The sequence below is a fragment of the Dipteris shenzhenensis genome, chromosome 10 (genome assembly GCF_047967505.1).
Source record: "Dipteris shenzhenensis isolate YYH24624 ecotype China chromosome 10, Dip_SZ_1.0, whole genome shotgun sequence".
Lineage (NCBI taxonomy): Eukaryota > Viridiplantae > Streptophyta > Polypodiopsida > Gleicheniales > Dipteridaceae > Dipteris > Dipteris shenzhenensis.
This window is the reverse complement of record NC_141605.1, coordinates 44,726,021-44,740,901: the sequence shown is the minus strand read 5'-3', so window position 1 is coordinate 44,740,901 and position 14,881 is coordinate 44,726,021. Positions and strand designations below refer to the sequence as shown.

Here is a 14,881-nt window from a genome sequence, read left to right as displayed (position 1 = left end):
GTTTTGGATTCCATGAACTCAAGCTGTAAGCTTTCTTTTACATTGTTTGTTTTAAATCGATATGAAATCAGTGCTCAATATTCTGCAGGTTATTGATGTTGGTGGCCGTTATGTCTTTCCTGGTCTATGCGATGCTCATGTACATGTGACAGCTGTGACTGCTGATTTGCATGAACTTGCACAGCTTCCTCCATCCCTAGTCATTGCAAGAGCAACAAAAGTTCTTAAAAAAATGCTTCTTCGTGGGTTTACAACCGTTAGAGATGTGGGAGGTTGTGATTGGGGTCTTGCTAAGGTAAGTCTTCATTTTTTGCAAGGATTTATTTCTTCCCTTCTAAATTTGCCTTGAGCAGGCATTTGCTATCGCTTTCCAAGTTTAACGTGGTTGCTTTCACATCAGCTTTCCCAATTTTTCTGCTTTTGTTGTTAAGACCTAAAAATGAAACACTGCCATAGATTTCACCGTATGGGCAGAGAAAAATAATTGCAGGACATTGGAAATGGAGATCTGGTATCTTATTTATGGCCAAAATGTAAATAAAAATACTGAGTAGGTTCAAAGGAGCGTAATACAGCTAACTTACAAAGTTGCTCTGTGTCCAATATGATTTGATTACAGTATATCATTTGTAATAACAGAATGTTTACATTCTGAAGGGTAATTGAATATAATCTTGCTCAAGTTTTTCAAAATTATAGCGCTTGTTATATTATTATGCTCATGTAACCCATTTTGAGAGACACGATGATTGTTCAAGGAAACCTTGTTTCCCAAAAAACAAAAAACCTTCCGGTTCACATAATGTATATTTCTTAGATAATTTTGGAGGCTTCTTAGCAACGTATAATTAGGCCGCTTATGACCTTGAAATTTGAAAAAATCAAGTCAAAACAAAAAACTTTGCAATCATCTTACTTCAAATTCTCATGGATGCTGGTGATATTTTTATTAAAGAGTTCCTTCATGATTGCCATTTTGTTTAAAGACCAATGCTGCATACTAGTCAAAGCTTTGAAATTTCACAAACTCAGCATGAAGAGATGAACGGTGTGATTTTGGCATGCATTTATAAGACATTCAGATGGAAACTGCTAAATGGTTTTCTCTCTTTTTTTCCCCCAAAGAAAAAATCCTTCGATTAATTCTTGAGAAACCAACCATACAAATCAGCAACCTGTATGGTGGTGATTGTAGAAGAGACAACTGGCTGTCAACCAGCCTGTTTTCAGAGAACCCAGCTCCTTGCCTAGAGAATCTCTGAAACAATGGCCAACAACTACGGTGGAGGACTATACATCCAGCAAATCCCTCGCTCAATGAGTTCATAGAAGACAACTGCAGGCCATGCCTTTGCATAAATGTAACATGCAACGGTTAATGATCATGTAATCTCAGCGAGACCTTCTTTAAACCGTATTGTGAGGTGCATGTGTATGCGCGACAAAGAGGAAGAGGGAGAGAGTTTTAGGGTTAGAGAAGTGTAGACGACACAGATTGGGTCCCTGTACCCATTGAGGGACCCCTTCCCCAAATAGGGAAGAATTTGCTTTATACTTGGAGAACTGTGAAATACAAACAACGCTCCTTCAGAGAGCACATAATGCAACTGCGAGGATAACCCTTCGATGCTGAGAGCTGACCCACGAATGCTTGAGAATTTCGACAGGCCTGATGCTGCCCACATGGTAAATGTAGACCACTGTGCAAGGCTATAGAAGAGGCTTGTGCTGTCCCTGGGCATGCATTGGAGCTGCGTGAGTGAGAGAGGTGAAGGGAGGACGGAAAACTGAGAGATATGGAGCTTGAGAAAACTGTGTGAAAGCCGAGAGATGTGGAGCTAAAGAGAGCTAAGAAAGAGCTGAGAAAGAACTGAAAACTGGAAAAGGAAAGCTGCTGAAACAGAACCCCAAACCTCTACTCCAAGCCCGGGCTATGGTGCTGCGTAGACACCCTCTTGGAATCACCAAAGGGACTGCTTAGTATGCTGCTGTCCTGGAGGGAATTTTGGAGGGGCTAGAGGCTGCTCTGGGGCTGGAGAAGGAGGCTGAACTGTGGAGGCATTGGATGAGGAATGAGGCTGCAAGCCCCCCTGCAAATAGGGGGCTGGAGGGGCTTGGTTGGCTGGCGCAACCAGCCTAAAATAACCGGCCAGCCAGTCCACTGGTTGGCCCTGAAACCACTCTGCCAGGCTGCCTAGGGAGGGGCAGAAGGCAGCCTATAAAAGGTGCCTTCCCCCAGCCCATTTCCCTTGATGTGGAGCGGCCTCAAGGGGCCCTTTGGGGCTCCTATCTTGGTTGCTCCTGTCCTCTTCTCTTGGTCCAGCCCAGTGTCAGAAGAAAGGTTTCTAGAAACGCGTTTCTAGAAACGTTTCTAGATTTTGCTAGGCGTTTCGTCTAGAAACGGGTTTTAAAAATGTATTATATATAAATTATCTATCAAACATAAATAATTATCTCCAGATTCTCTCTCTCTCTCTCTCTCTCTCTCTCTCAAGAGCTCTCAGATACACACATACACAGTAAGCATTCTCAAAAGAGTAAAAAACAGACAGTTTGCACCAAGGCGTTTCTCCCAATGCACTGGCATTTTGCCCGTTTTGGCGAAACATTTCGCCTAGAAATGTTTCTACACATTTTGCCTGGGCGTAACGCGTTTTCTGGTCACATTGGTCCAGCCCTTGGGGGCCTTTCTAGGCTCCTACCCTAGGCTGAGAAGTAGACCTAGCTAAATCCTAAGATGGAAACACTAAACTATTGAGTTTCTAGTGGGTAGTGAACAAGGACTGATCTAAGGCTTGAGAGATTGACCTACGTAGCTCGTGCTTGACTGTCCTCGGACTAGGGCTCACAATAGGATCACGGCATACGACAAAATCACCTAGACTAGGGATCTACTAGCACTTGTCGATGTAGCCAGTTGTCACCTTGCACCCAAGTGTGACATTCCCTGTAAATGCATGGCCTCCAAGTAGTCCACCCATATCTGTTGGAACTCTTTCATCAAGCCAAACTGCTTCATGGGTCCCTCAATCTCGAAACGTCGTGCAAAATTCACAGATGCGTCGTTTTGACCCGTGCTTCCATTTGTGGAGGAGAATCCGCCCTGGCTCTAAAACTTCTGCATCATCGATCACTTTGGGTTGCTGCTCATCTGTGATATCACTAAGCGTTGGGCCTATATAAGGCTTCAACCACAAGACGCAAAGGACGTTATGCATTGTCTAATTGTGTTGCAACCGCAACTTCATGGAGATGTCGTTGCTCTTCTTAATGATGGCAAATGGTCCAAAAGTTCTGAAGGAAAGCTTGGGGCATCCCTTGCCCACCTGTTTTAACCTTTGCTTAGTAGAGATGAGGGGATCATCCTGGTGAGGAGTGAAGAAAACCTTTTGCCAAAAGCTGCTTCATACGGTGTATGAACAATGCTTGATGAATGTGTATCGTTCAGTATGGCCTGTATGAGTGGAAGATACGGCTCCCACTTTGATTGCGCATCATGACAATAAGATTTTAGTATATCAAATGCCAATTGATTATATGTCTCCGATTTCTTGTTAGTTTGCGAATGGAATGCATTGGACATTTTGAGCTTGGTGCCAAAGTTTTCGAACAAGGTCCTCTAGAGATTAGAGGTGAATTTGGAATCCCTGTCTGTGGTAATGGTCGTCTGTGGCAATCCTTTAATTGAATACCAATATCTGATAAACAAGCGTGCTATGTCTTCTGCTTTGGTCGTCTTCTTGCATGGAATAAGCATACAAAATTTGCTAAGACGATCAACAATAATTAGACATTGAGTGTTTCGCGTATCCGCAGATGTTGGAAGGGGTCCCACAGAATCCATCGTGATGTCCTGAAAAGGACCTTCAGGGATCGGTAAGGGTTGAAGCAAGCTTGTTGCCTTTTGATGTGACACTTATACTTTTTGGTAGATTTGATATCGCTGCACATAACTATACACATCCTTCTTCATTTTCGAAGAGTAAAAGTAGCGCTCGAGTTTCTCCAATGTGCTATTGATGCCCTCTATGGCCAGCTGTGAGGGCGTCATGGGCATCATGGAGAAGAGCTTGCCGCTTGTCTTTGAGCACACAAAGTCTATGCTTGTAGAATAGCCACCCATCTTGGATTGAATAATGGTTGGAAGCGAGAGTCATGACAAACTAATATTGAGTGCCTGTAGGCCATCTTCTGGTGGTTCTAGTGATGCCCTATAGGCCATGGTATGTGCCTTGTAGGCATAAGTGTAGGCACTTATAGTGTTAGTGCCTTTTAGGCCACATAGGACACTTAGTCCTATGTGACACCTAGGACACTTAGTCCTAGGTCTAGGTACAAGTACTTTATACTTGTGTGTTATCATCTATCTAAGACTTTGACGTGACGGCTATTCTACTTCGTGTCCTTCGTACCTGCACTCTCTCTCTCTTCTCAACGCACCTTCAGTGGTATCAGAGCCTAGCTTTGCTTCCTGTGCCTCTTCTCCGTACTGTCCGTACAACCACGTACGGATATCGTACCGTACATGCTGAGGAGTGGTCGCCGTACTGCATCGCGCATCGTCGTACTACATCGCGCGTAGCCGTACTACATCGCCATACCTGCGTGTCGTCGTACATCCGCGTTGCCGTACATCTGTGTCATCGTACCTTCAGTGGTACCTGATTCGTACACTGCGATCCGTAGTTGCGCCGCCGTATAGACCAGTGCCTGCATCGTTGTATTGTCTGTACTGACCCACACAGATCTCCCGTACCTGCAGTACTTCAGATCCCCGTACCTTCAGTGGTACAACGTATGGTCGTACAGCCGCACAGCCGTACTTGAGCTGACAGTACAGCCGTACATCGTACTTGAGATGTCTGTACAACTATTGCTTCTCTCGAGACTGCCGTACATGTGTTGCACGTGTGAAGTCTCTTGCAGGACTTTGGCAAAATTTGGGGCTTTCAATACCTTCAGGAGAGATTCGGGATTTGGTCTGCAATTTCTTTTTGATTGCAGTACATTGAGTCACATTTGCAGGACATTGAGTCATTTTACAGAACATTGAGTCACTTTTGCAGGACATTGAGTCAGATTGCAATAAATTGGGTCACATTTGCAAAATCTCAGCAAAATTTGGGGCTTTTCTGCATTTGCCCTCTTTTTGGCCTATTTGCCCTCAATAAATTTGGGGCTTTTGCCTAATTTGCTGTTTTTTGCAGTGAACATTGCCTGTCACAGTCACATTTGGGTCAGATCTGCATTTGCCCTTTGATTTGGGTCTGAAATTTGCAGGTATTTGCTGTCATTTTTGGGACAGCCAGCTTTTTGCAGTGATAGCCTTGAGGCTTTGGGTTTTCAAGTCTTTTTCAAGGTATCACATTTGCTATGGCTGGGAACAATCAAGATTTATTTGGAGTTCTTCGTGAAGATGATAAGTTGGATGGCACCAACTATCCGATGTGGTCTTATCTCATGAAACATATTCTTGTTGCAAAGAATTTGTGGAATATTGTTTCTGGGGCTGATCTGAGGCCAGCCAATGCTATAGTGGTTGCCTCTACTGCTGGTCCTTCTACAAAAGGGTACTCCTCTTGATGCCTCTTCCTCTAGCACTCCTGCTGCTGCTCTTCCAACTCAAGAACAGTCAAGATGGGATGCAAGAGATGCAAATGCACATTCATGCATTGCTTTATCATGCAAGAGAATCATTATTCCACACATCCGGTCTTGCAGGACAGCAAAGGATGCTTGGGATAAATTGGCTTCTCTCTATCAGATTCGCAATGAAGCTCGTGTTGCATATTTGAGAAGGCAATTACAGGAAGTCAGTATGAATGAAGGTGAGTCAATGGATGCATACTTGACATAGGTCAAGGACCTCATGGAACAGCTTGCCAACATTGATGAGGTGGTGCCAAATTCACAGCTTGTCAGTACCACATTGAATGGACTGCCAGATACATATCAAGGGTTTGCTACAACCCTTCGATTAGTGGCCATGGGTAATCCAGACCACTATTCTTTTGATCAGCTAGTTACTTTGCTTTTGCAAGAAGAGCAAAGTAGAGCTAACAGACAAGCCATTATTCCTGATCATGCATTTGCTTCACAGCAGACAGGAAGAGGCAAGGCTTCCAAGTCTATGGGCAAGCCAAAATCTGTGCATAGCAGCTGCAATTCCTCCCATGCATCTAAAAATACAGCAGATAAGGCAAAGAAGAAAACACATTGCTTCGGAGAAAAAGAAAGCAGGAAACACATTGCTTCGGAGAAAAAGAAAGCAGGATTGACAGTTAATGCCTCACATGCTAGGGAATCCCATGAGCCAGCAGATGCTTCACATGCACATGCTCTTCAAGATGATTGGGCATGGGCTGTCCATTGCTAATTTGATCCTTCCAAAGCTGATGCACTCTTTACTGCTAATGATGCTCAGTCCTGGTACTTTGATAGTGGTGCTTCCAAGCATGTCACATCTTGCAGACAGTTGTTTCATTCTCTAGCTGATGCACCTCGAGGGGGGACTGTTACATGTGCTAATAATGCTTCATTTGCTGTAAAAGGAGTTGGAGATGTGCAGCTCACATCCATTTCCAGCCATCCTGTCACTCTGACAAATGTTCTTTTTGTGCCTGGCATTGAAGTCAACTTGATTTCAATTTCAACAATTGCTACTTCAGGTTTCAGAGTAATTTTTGATGGCTACAGATGCCTAGTATATGATCTTCGTGATGACAATGCCATAGTTCTCACTGGCACTTTGCAAAAAGGGCTTTATCACCTTGATCATCATGCAGCTGCACTTTCTATTGAAGCATTGGCTATTTCAGATTCACAACTTGCTGAAAGTCATCTTCGGCATGAGAGAATGGGCCATCTCAATTATAGAGCTATTGCAAAGATACATACACAACAGATGGCAAATGATGTACCTCAGACTCACACAGTTTCCAAACATGTGTGTGAGGGTTGTCTTTTGGGTAAAATGCATCGATTTCCTTTTCAAAAGAATTGTCCAAAACTCTCCCAAAGGAAATTGCAGCTAGTACACAGTGATGTCTGTGGCCCAATGAGGACAAATGCCATTGGAGGATACAAGTATTTCATGACTCTCATTGATGATTTCACAAGGTATTGCTGGGTATATCCTTTAAAGGCAAAATCTGAAGTTTTCTTATGCTTTCAGAGATGGCTAAATATGGTTGAGAATGAATCAGGAAACAAGCTTGTCACCCTCAACACAGATAGGGGGGGTGAGTATATGTCAAAGGAGTTTGATGCATTTCTATTCTCACGGGGCATTATTCACTCATGCACTACTCCTTACACTCCTCAGCAGAATCGTGTTTCTGAAAGGAAAAACAGGTCCACAATGGAGATGGCCAGATGCATGCTTAAGGCCAAGTCTTTGCCCAATAAATTTTGGCTTGATGCAGTAATGTGTGCCAACTATGTGCTGAATAGATCACCTACACGGGCATTGAAGACTATTACACCTTATGAAGCATGGAAAGGCAAGAAGCCCTCACTTTCACACATGAAAGTTTTTGGGTCTCTTGCATATGTTCATGTACCATCTCAGGTGAGACATAAGCTTGATGACAAGGCAATCAAATGCATATTCATTGGTTACAGCCAGGAGAGCAGAGGGTATAGGTTATATCAACCAAATATTGGGAAGATTATTGTCAGTAGAGATGTGATCTTTGCTGAACATTCAGCTTCTCCTCTTGTGGACTGCAAAGCAAAGCCAGATGTTGACATGTTTGATGCCTTTGAATCTTGGTTACCTCTGCCATCGTTAGAAGAGGATTTTGAGCAGCAACATGAGCCTCCTGCAGGCCCTCCACTAAGCAATAATCAGCCTCAACCTCATGCTGATTTGCAGGTCTCTCTTCCGGCACAAAATGATCCCACTACTCATGATGCAATCATTGAAGAAAGAGCTGTCAATAGACAGCAAAGGCAAGTTCCCAGATGGCTTCTTGATACATTGAGGTGTAGATACGAAACGAAGAGAGAGAGTGCAGGTACAAGACGAGTCGATAGAGTAGTCATGTCAAAACTTAGATAAGATATGAAAAACACAAGTACAAAGTACTTGTACCTAGACCTAGGACTAAGTGTCCTAGGTGTCACATAGGACTAAGTGTCCTATGTGGCCTAAAAGGCACTAGCACTATAAGTGCCTACACTTATGCCTACAAGGCACATACCATGGCCTATAGGGCATCACTAGAACCACCAGAGGATGGCCTACAAACCCCCCTCCATGGGATGGGATGAAGTACTCTGGAAACGTCTTAGAATACCTGGTAGTTTTTGGTCATGGTGGCACATGTTCATCCAAAAGGATATAGCCACCTATGAATGTACAAGGAATGCCAGATCATGTAACAAAGGGAACCAAGTGTAAAGCCTGTCGGAAGACTTCGAACTTGGGACGAGGAAGTGCCTTTGTAAACAATATGTGCGATGTTGTCCTCTGTGGGAAGATAGGACAACTCTATGTCTCTTGCTGACAACCGCTTCCGAACATAATGATAGTGAACTTCAATATGCTTGGTACGCACATGAAACAGTGGGTTACGCGCAATGGCCAAAGCACTCTGGCTGTCAGTATAGACAATAGTGGAGGATGTCTGGCGAATACCAAGATCTGTAAGTAACTGTCGAAGCCAAACACACTCTACTGTAGCGGTGAAAGCTGCCCTGTACTCAGCCTCACAGCTAGACGTGGCAACTGTCGGTTGCTTCTTGCTGAGCCAAGAAATACATTAATTTCCAAGCAAAAAACAATTGCCAGTATGTGACACTCTGGTGTCGGAACATCCTGCCCAGTCACTATCCGTGTCAGCATGCATGGTAAGTGAACCCTGATCACCATAGAATAGGGCTAAATCCTGAGTGCCTCTGAGATATCTGAAGACTCTCTTCACTGCCCGCCAATGCTGTGAACTGGGCATGTGCATGAATCTGCTGAGCTGAGATACTGCATACTGCAAGTCAGGTCTGGTGTGACATAAATAAATAAGGCATCCAACAGCCTGCTGATAAAGAGTGATATCACATGGTTGGCTCCCATCATGAGCTGAGAATTTGAAGCCAGGGTCCACTGGAGTAGAGATTGGCTTGCAATCCTCAAACTGAAAACGATCAAGGAGCTATCCAATATACTTGGACTGAGACATCATGATACCCCCCTCAACATGAGCAAACTGAATGCCCAAATAATAATGGAGCCGTCACATGTCTGACATGTCAAAAATCTGCTGCAAATCAGCCTTGAAGGCTGCAATTTGCTGAGTATCTGGGCCCGTGATGAGCATATCATCCACATATAAAATCAGCACTAAAAAATCAGATCTACTCCCACGGAAATAAAGAGTGGGTTCTGTGGGACTATTCTGAAAACCAAGGGATAGTAAGTGTGCATGAATTTTGGCATGCCATGCCCTGGGTGCCTGCTTCAAACCATAAAGGGATTTTCTAAGCCGGCATACCTTATTTTCAGAATTAACAACCTCAAAGCCAGGAGGTTGTGTGACATAAACTTCTTCCTGCAGATCCCCATGAAGAAAAGCGGTCTTTGTCAAGTTGGTGCACTTGCCAATGATGATGGGCTGCAATGGCAATGACACATCGAATGGTAGTAATCCTGGATGTGGGAGCAAATGTCTCCTCAAAGTCAATGCCTTGTTGTTGGGCATACCCTTTTGCAACAAGACGGGGTTTGTATCGATCTATGCTGCCATCAGATTTCCTTTTTAATTTGTAGACCCACCGCGTTCCAATGGCATGCTTGCCAGGTGGGAGATCTACTAATTCCCATGTGTCATTTTTGGCAATAGATTGTAACTCAGCTTTCAATGCATCCATCCACTCTTTGCTGTCAAAAGCATCTTTATGGCACAAAGGCTCTTCATTGCAAGCTGTAGCAAGGAGTGCAAACTCAAGAAAGTGACCATGCTGTCTATTCCCTGGTCTTGTCCGGGCAGCAAAAGGCTGATCTTGTTTGCTGTCTCTCAATGTGTCCAGAAGCCATCTGGGAACTTGCCTTTTCTGTCTATTGACAGCTCTTTCTTCAATGACTGCATCATGAGTAATGGGATCATTCTGTGCCGGAAGAGTAACCTGCAAATCAGCATGAGGTTGTGGCTGATTATTGCTTAGTAGAGGGCCTGCAGGAGGCTCATGTTGCTGCTCAAAATCCTCTTCTGTTGATGGCAGAGGTAACCAAGATTCAAAGGCATCAAACATGTCAATATCTGGCTTTGCTTTGCGGTCCACAAGAGGAGAAGCTGAATGTTCAGCAAATATCACATCTCTACTGACAATAATCTTCCCAGTATTTGGTTGATATAACCGATACCCTCTGCTCTCTTGGCTGTAACCAATGAATATGCATTTGATTGCCTTGTCATCAAGCTTATGTCTCAGCTGAGATGGTACATGAACATATGCAAGAGACCCAAAAACTTTCATGTATGAAAGTGAAGGCTTCCTGGCTTTCCACGCTTCATAAGGTGTGATAGTCTTTAATGCCCGTGTAGGTGATCTATTCAGCACATAGTTGGCACACATTACTGCATCAAGCCAAAATTTATTGGGCAAAGACCCAACCTTAAGCATGCATCTGGCCATCTCCATTGTGGTCTTGTTTTTTCTTTCAGAAACAGGATTCTGCTGAGGAGTGTAAGGAGTAGTGCATGAGTGAATAATGCCTCGTGAGGATAGAAATGCATCAAACTCCTTTGACATATATTCACCCCCCCATCTGTGTTGAGGGTGACAAGCTTGCATTCTGATTCATTCTCAACCATATTCAGCCATCTCTGAAAGCATAAGAAAACTTCAGATTTGGCCTTTAAAGGATATACCCAGCAATACCTTGTGAAATCATCAATGAGAGTCATGAAATACTTGTATCCTCCAATGGCATTTGTCCTCATTGGGCCACAGACATCACTGTGTACTAGCTGCAATTTCCTTTGTGAGAGTTTTGGACAATTCTTTTGAAAAGGAAATCGATGCATCTTACCCAAAAGACAACCCTCACACACATGTTTGGAAACTGTGTGAGTCTGAGGTACATCATTTTCCATCTGCTGTGAATGTAGCTTTGCAAGAGCTCTATAATTGAGATGGCCCTTTCAGCAAGCTGTGAATCTGAAATAGCCAATGCTTCAATAGAAGGTGCAGTTGAATGATAATCAAGGTGATAAAGCCCTTTTTGCAAAGTGCCAGTGAGAACTATGGCATTGTCATCACGAAGATCATATACTAGGCATCTGTAGCCATCAAAAATTACTCTGAAACCTGAAGTAGCAATTGCTGAAATTGAAATCAAGTTGACTTCAATGCCAGGCACAAAAAGAACATTTGTCAGAGTGACAGGATGGCTGGAAATGGATGTGAGCTGCACATCTCCAACTCCTTTTACAGCATATGAAGCATTATTGGCACATGTAACAGTCCCCCCTTGAGGTGCATCAGCTAGAGAATGAAACAACTGTCTGCAAGATGTGACATGCTTGGAAGCACCACTATCAAAGTACCAGGACTGAGCATCATTAGCAGTAAATAGTGCATCAGCTTTGGAGGGATCAAATGAGCAATGAACACCCCATGCCCAATCATCCTGAAGAGCATGTGCATGTGAAGCATCTGCTGGCTAATGGGATTCAATGGCATGTCAGGCATTAACTGTCAATCCTGCTTTCTTTTTCTCCGAAGCAATGCGCTTCGTGCATTCTGAAATGTCATGTCCAGGCTTGCGACAATAGTTGCATCTTTTCTTCTTTCCCTTATCTGCTGTATTTTTCGATGCATGGGAGGAATTGCAGCTGCTATGCGTTGAAGAATCGCAGCTGCTGTGCGCAGATTTTGGCTTGCCCATAGGCTTGGAAGCCTTGCCTCTTCCTGTCTGCTGTGAAGCAAATGCATGATCATGAATAATGGCTTGTCTGTTAGCTCTTCTTTGCTCTTCCTGCAAAAGCAAAGTAACTAGCTGGTCAAAAGAATAGTGGTCTGGATTACCCATGGTCACTAATCGAAGGGTTGTAGCAAACCCTTGATATGTATCTGGCAATCCATTCAATGTGGTACTGACAAGCTGTGAATTTGGCACCACCTCATCAATGTTGGCAAGTTGTTCCATGAGGTCCTTGACCTTTGTCAAATATGCATCCATTGACTCACTATCATTCATATTCACTTCCTGTAATTGCCTTCTCAAATATGCAACACGAGCTTCATTGCGAATCTGATATAGAGAAGCCAATTTATAGTTGGAAGAGCAGCAGAGGCAAATATCTGCAAATTTCTGACCCAAATCAAAGGGCAAATGCAGATCTGACCCAAATGTGACTGTGACAGGCAATGTTCACTGCAAAAACAGCTAATTTGGCAAAAGCCCCAAATTTATTGAGGGCAAATAGGCCAAAAAGAGGGCAAATTCAGAAAAGCCCCAAATTTTGCTGAAATTTTTAGAAATGTGACCCAATGTATGCAAATCTGACTCAATGTCCTGCAAATGTAACTTAATGTCTTGCAATCTGACCCAATGTACTGCAATTTAAACAAGAAATTGCAGACTAAATCCCAAAACTCCAATATTCTTGCAAGAAATTGCAATCAAAGGAGGTGAAAGGAAATGAAAGCCCCAAATTTGCCAATGTCCTGCAAAATCCCCAAATCTGCAAATGTTTGTAGATGACTGCAGTGAGACCAAGAACCTGATTCAAGCCAATACCAAAACAGGTACGGAACTTGTGGTGAAGCTGTACGGAATACCCAGATGAAGTACAAGTTGTACGACTGAAGGTACGTGTGGATGGGAAGCTGATACAGACTGTTGACGACTGAAGATACGGTGAAAGTACTTTGTGCTCCTACGCAGGTATAGTCGTACGACGTAGGTACCTTGTACGGCGAAGGTATACGAAACTGCGTACGGTACGGCGTACGGAAGAGCGCGATGTACGGATGGAGTACGGCGCACCGTACGGTACGGCGTACGGAAGAGCGCGATGTACGGATGAAGTACGCGTACTGTACGATACACGTACGGCGATGCAGGTACAACGATGCAGTTTTGCTTACGTACGGACTGTACGGCGCAGATCCTGCTGATACCACTGAATGTACGAACAGGCTGGGAATGTGTCGACCAGCAGGGCAGAGAACTCCCAATGAGCAAATGGAAGACTCGGGGGCTGAGGAGAGCTGGAAGAGTAGAGCAATACTTGCTCTGATACCACTGTAGATACGAAACGAAGAGAGAGAGTGCAGGTACAAGACGAGTCGATAGAGTAGTCTCTAAAACTAAGATAAGATATGAAAAACACGAGTACAAAGTACTTGTACCTAGACCTAGGACTAAGTGTCCTAGGTGTCACATAGGACTAAGTGTCCTATGTGGCCTAAAAGGCACTAGCACTATAAGTGCCTACACTTATGTTAGAAATGACCCAACAGAGGGTACACGCAGCGGAAGACTGATAGTAATGCCCAGGAGCTCACACAGTGTGTGGTGTGGGTGTGGAATCACAAACTTCTTTACTTATGTGCATACAATAGGTGTGCAGACTCATCAATAGACAATGAACCAACCAGATAGAGAAACCACCAAAATATATATTTCCGTCCACAACTATGGACACAATACAAAAGAGACAGATCCAGAGTCCCACCAACGATGTGGTCCTCTGATCTTACCACAAGGTCCTTCTCCTATCTGCTGGCTATCTCTAGACTCGAGTCCGCGTGCTCCACCTCGAGCGTAAGTAGACTTTCCGTCTAGATCCCTTCCACCTTGCTGTCTTTGCACCAGCCTAGGTGGGCAGCACTCTGAGCTAGGTCGGCAGCTCTACAGCTCTCTTGTCACCTTCTGGATAGAGACCCACAAGTGGCTGATCTGCTGCTCCTTCTGCTCCCTGAACTGCTGCACCAAGTGATGATTGAGTGAGGCTAAAAGGCCTCTTTATATAGGCCCCAAGGGGGCTGGTAAAAAAAACCGACCAGCCTGCTACAGACTGGCCGACCAGTCTGTGGCTGGTCCAGCCCTAAAAGGGCACACCCCCCCAGGGCTTTTGGCCCACACTTTCAGGGTCCTTTGGCCCTCCTTTCAAGGCAGGTATCCAGCCTATAAAAGGCCTGCCTCCTGCCCACTGACAGCCACAGTTCCTGCTGCAGATCCGGGCCTGCACATCCTGCCATATCTGCGCCTCTGCCAGGTCCTCTTCCCAGCCACGTGTCCTGCGCGGTACACTGCTGATGTCATCGCGCCCTGCCAGATCAGATCTAGGGCTTGCTGTCCCTGCCTTCTGCTCCTTCCACAGGTTCCGTCCTTTGCAGCTTTCTTCTCTTGTGAGGTGCTGCCCATGTGGCAGCCCCCTCTCTCTTTCTTCTCTGGGCATCTTCTGCCCTAGGTCTCCCTCCCCCACGCACTCCTTATTTGGGGGCTTGTAGATGGGGAGGTGACCTTTCCAACACCCCCTCTCACCGACACATCTCAGCCCAATGCCAACACGTCGATGAAGATGCAATAGTAACTCCCTGGTCGTAGTCCTCTGGAACCTTTCGGTGTCGAAATCTTTTCCTGGCTTTGCATCCAGTGGCTCCTACTCCACCAGGTCCGCTTCCGCTTCCGCACACCATCCTAGTACACAGGTCCATCTCTGGTAGCACCTCCTGGTACCACCTCCTTCAGTCACGTTCCCGCCTCTGAACTCGAGCAATCTAGCCGTCACGATCTTCCAGTCGTCCCCCTCATAATGAGTGAACAACCTGGAGTCTTCCAAGCACCATGCTCTGAGGGTCTGTTTCAACCCGTCCTTCCTTTGGCAAGGTCTGCAACCAATGAATATTTCCAGATAACCTGGACCATGAA

General features: G+C 44.7%; 1 protein-coding gene across 1 annotated transcript in view; it reads left to right on the top strand.

Annotated features, from left to right (window-relative positions):
* Positions 1–14,881, top strand: part of LOC147897883 (uncharacterized protein YJL213W-like) — a 58,332-nt gene that overhangs the window by 34,164 nt on the left and 9,287 nt on the right. The window contains exon 2 of the mRNA XM_087380529.1: positions 89–295. Coding sequence (XP_087236655.1) covers positions 89–295 — 207 coding nt within the window. The remainder of the gene's footprint in view (positions 1–88; positions 296–14,881) is intronic.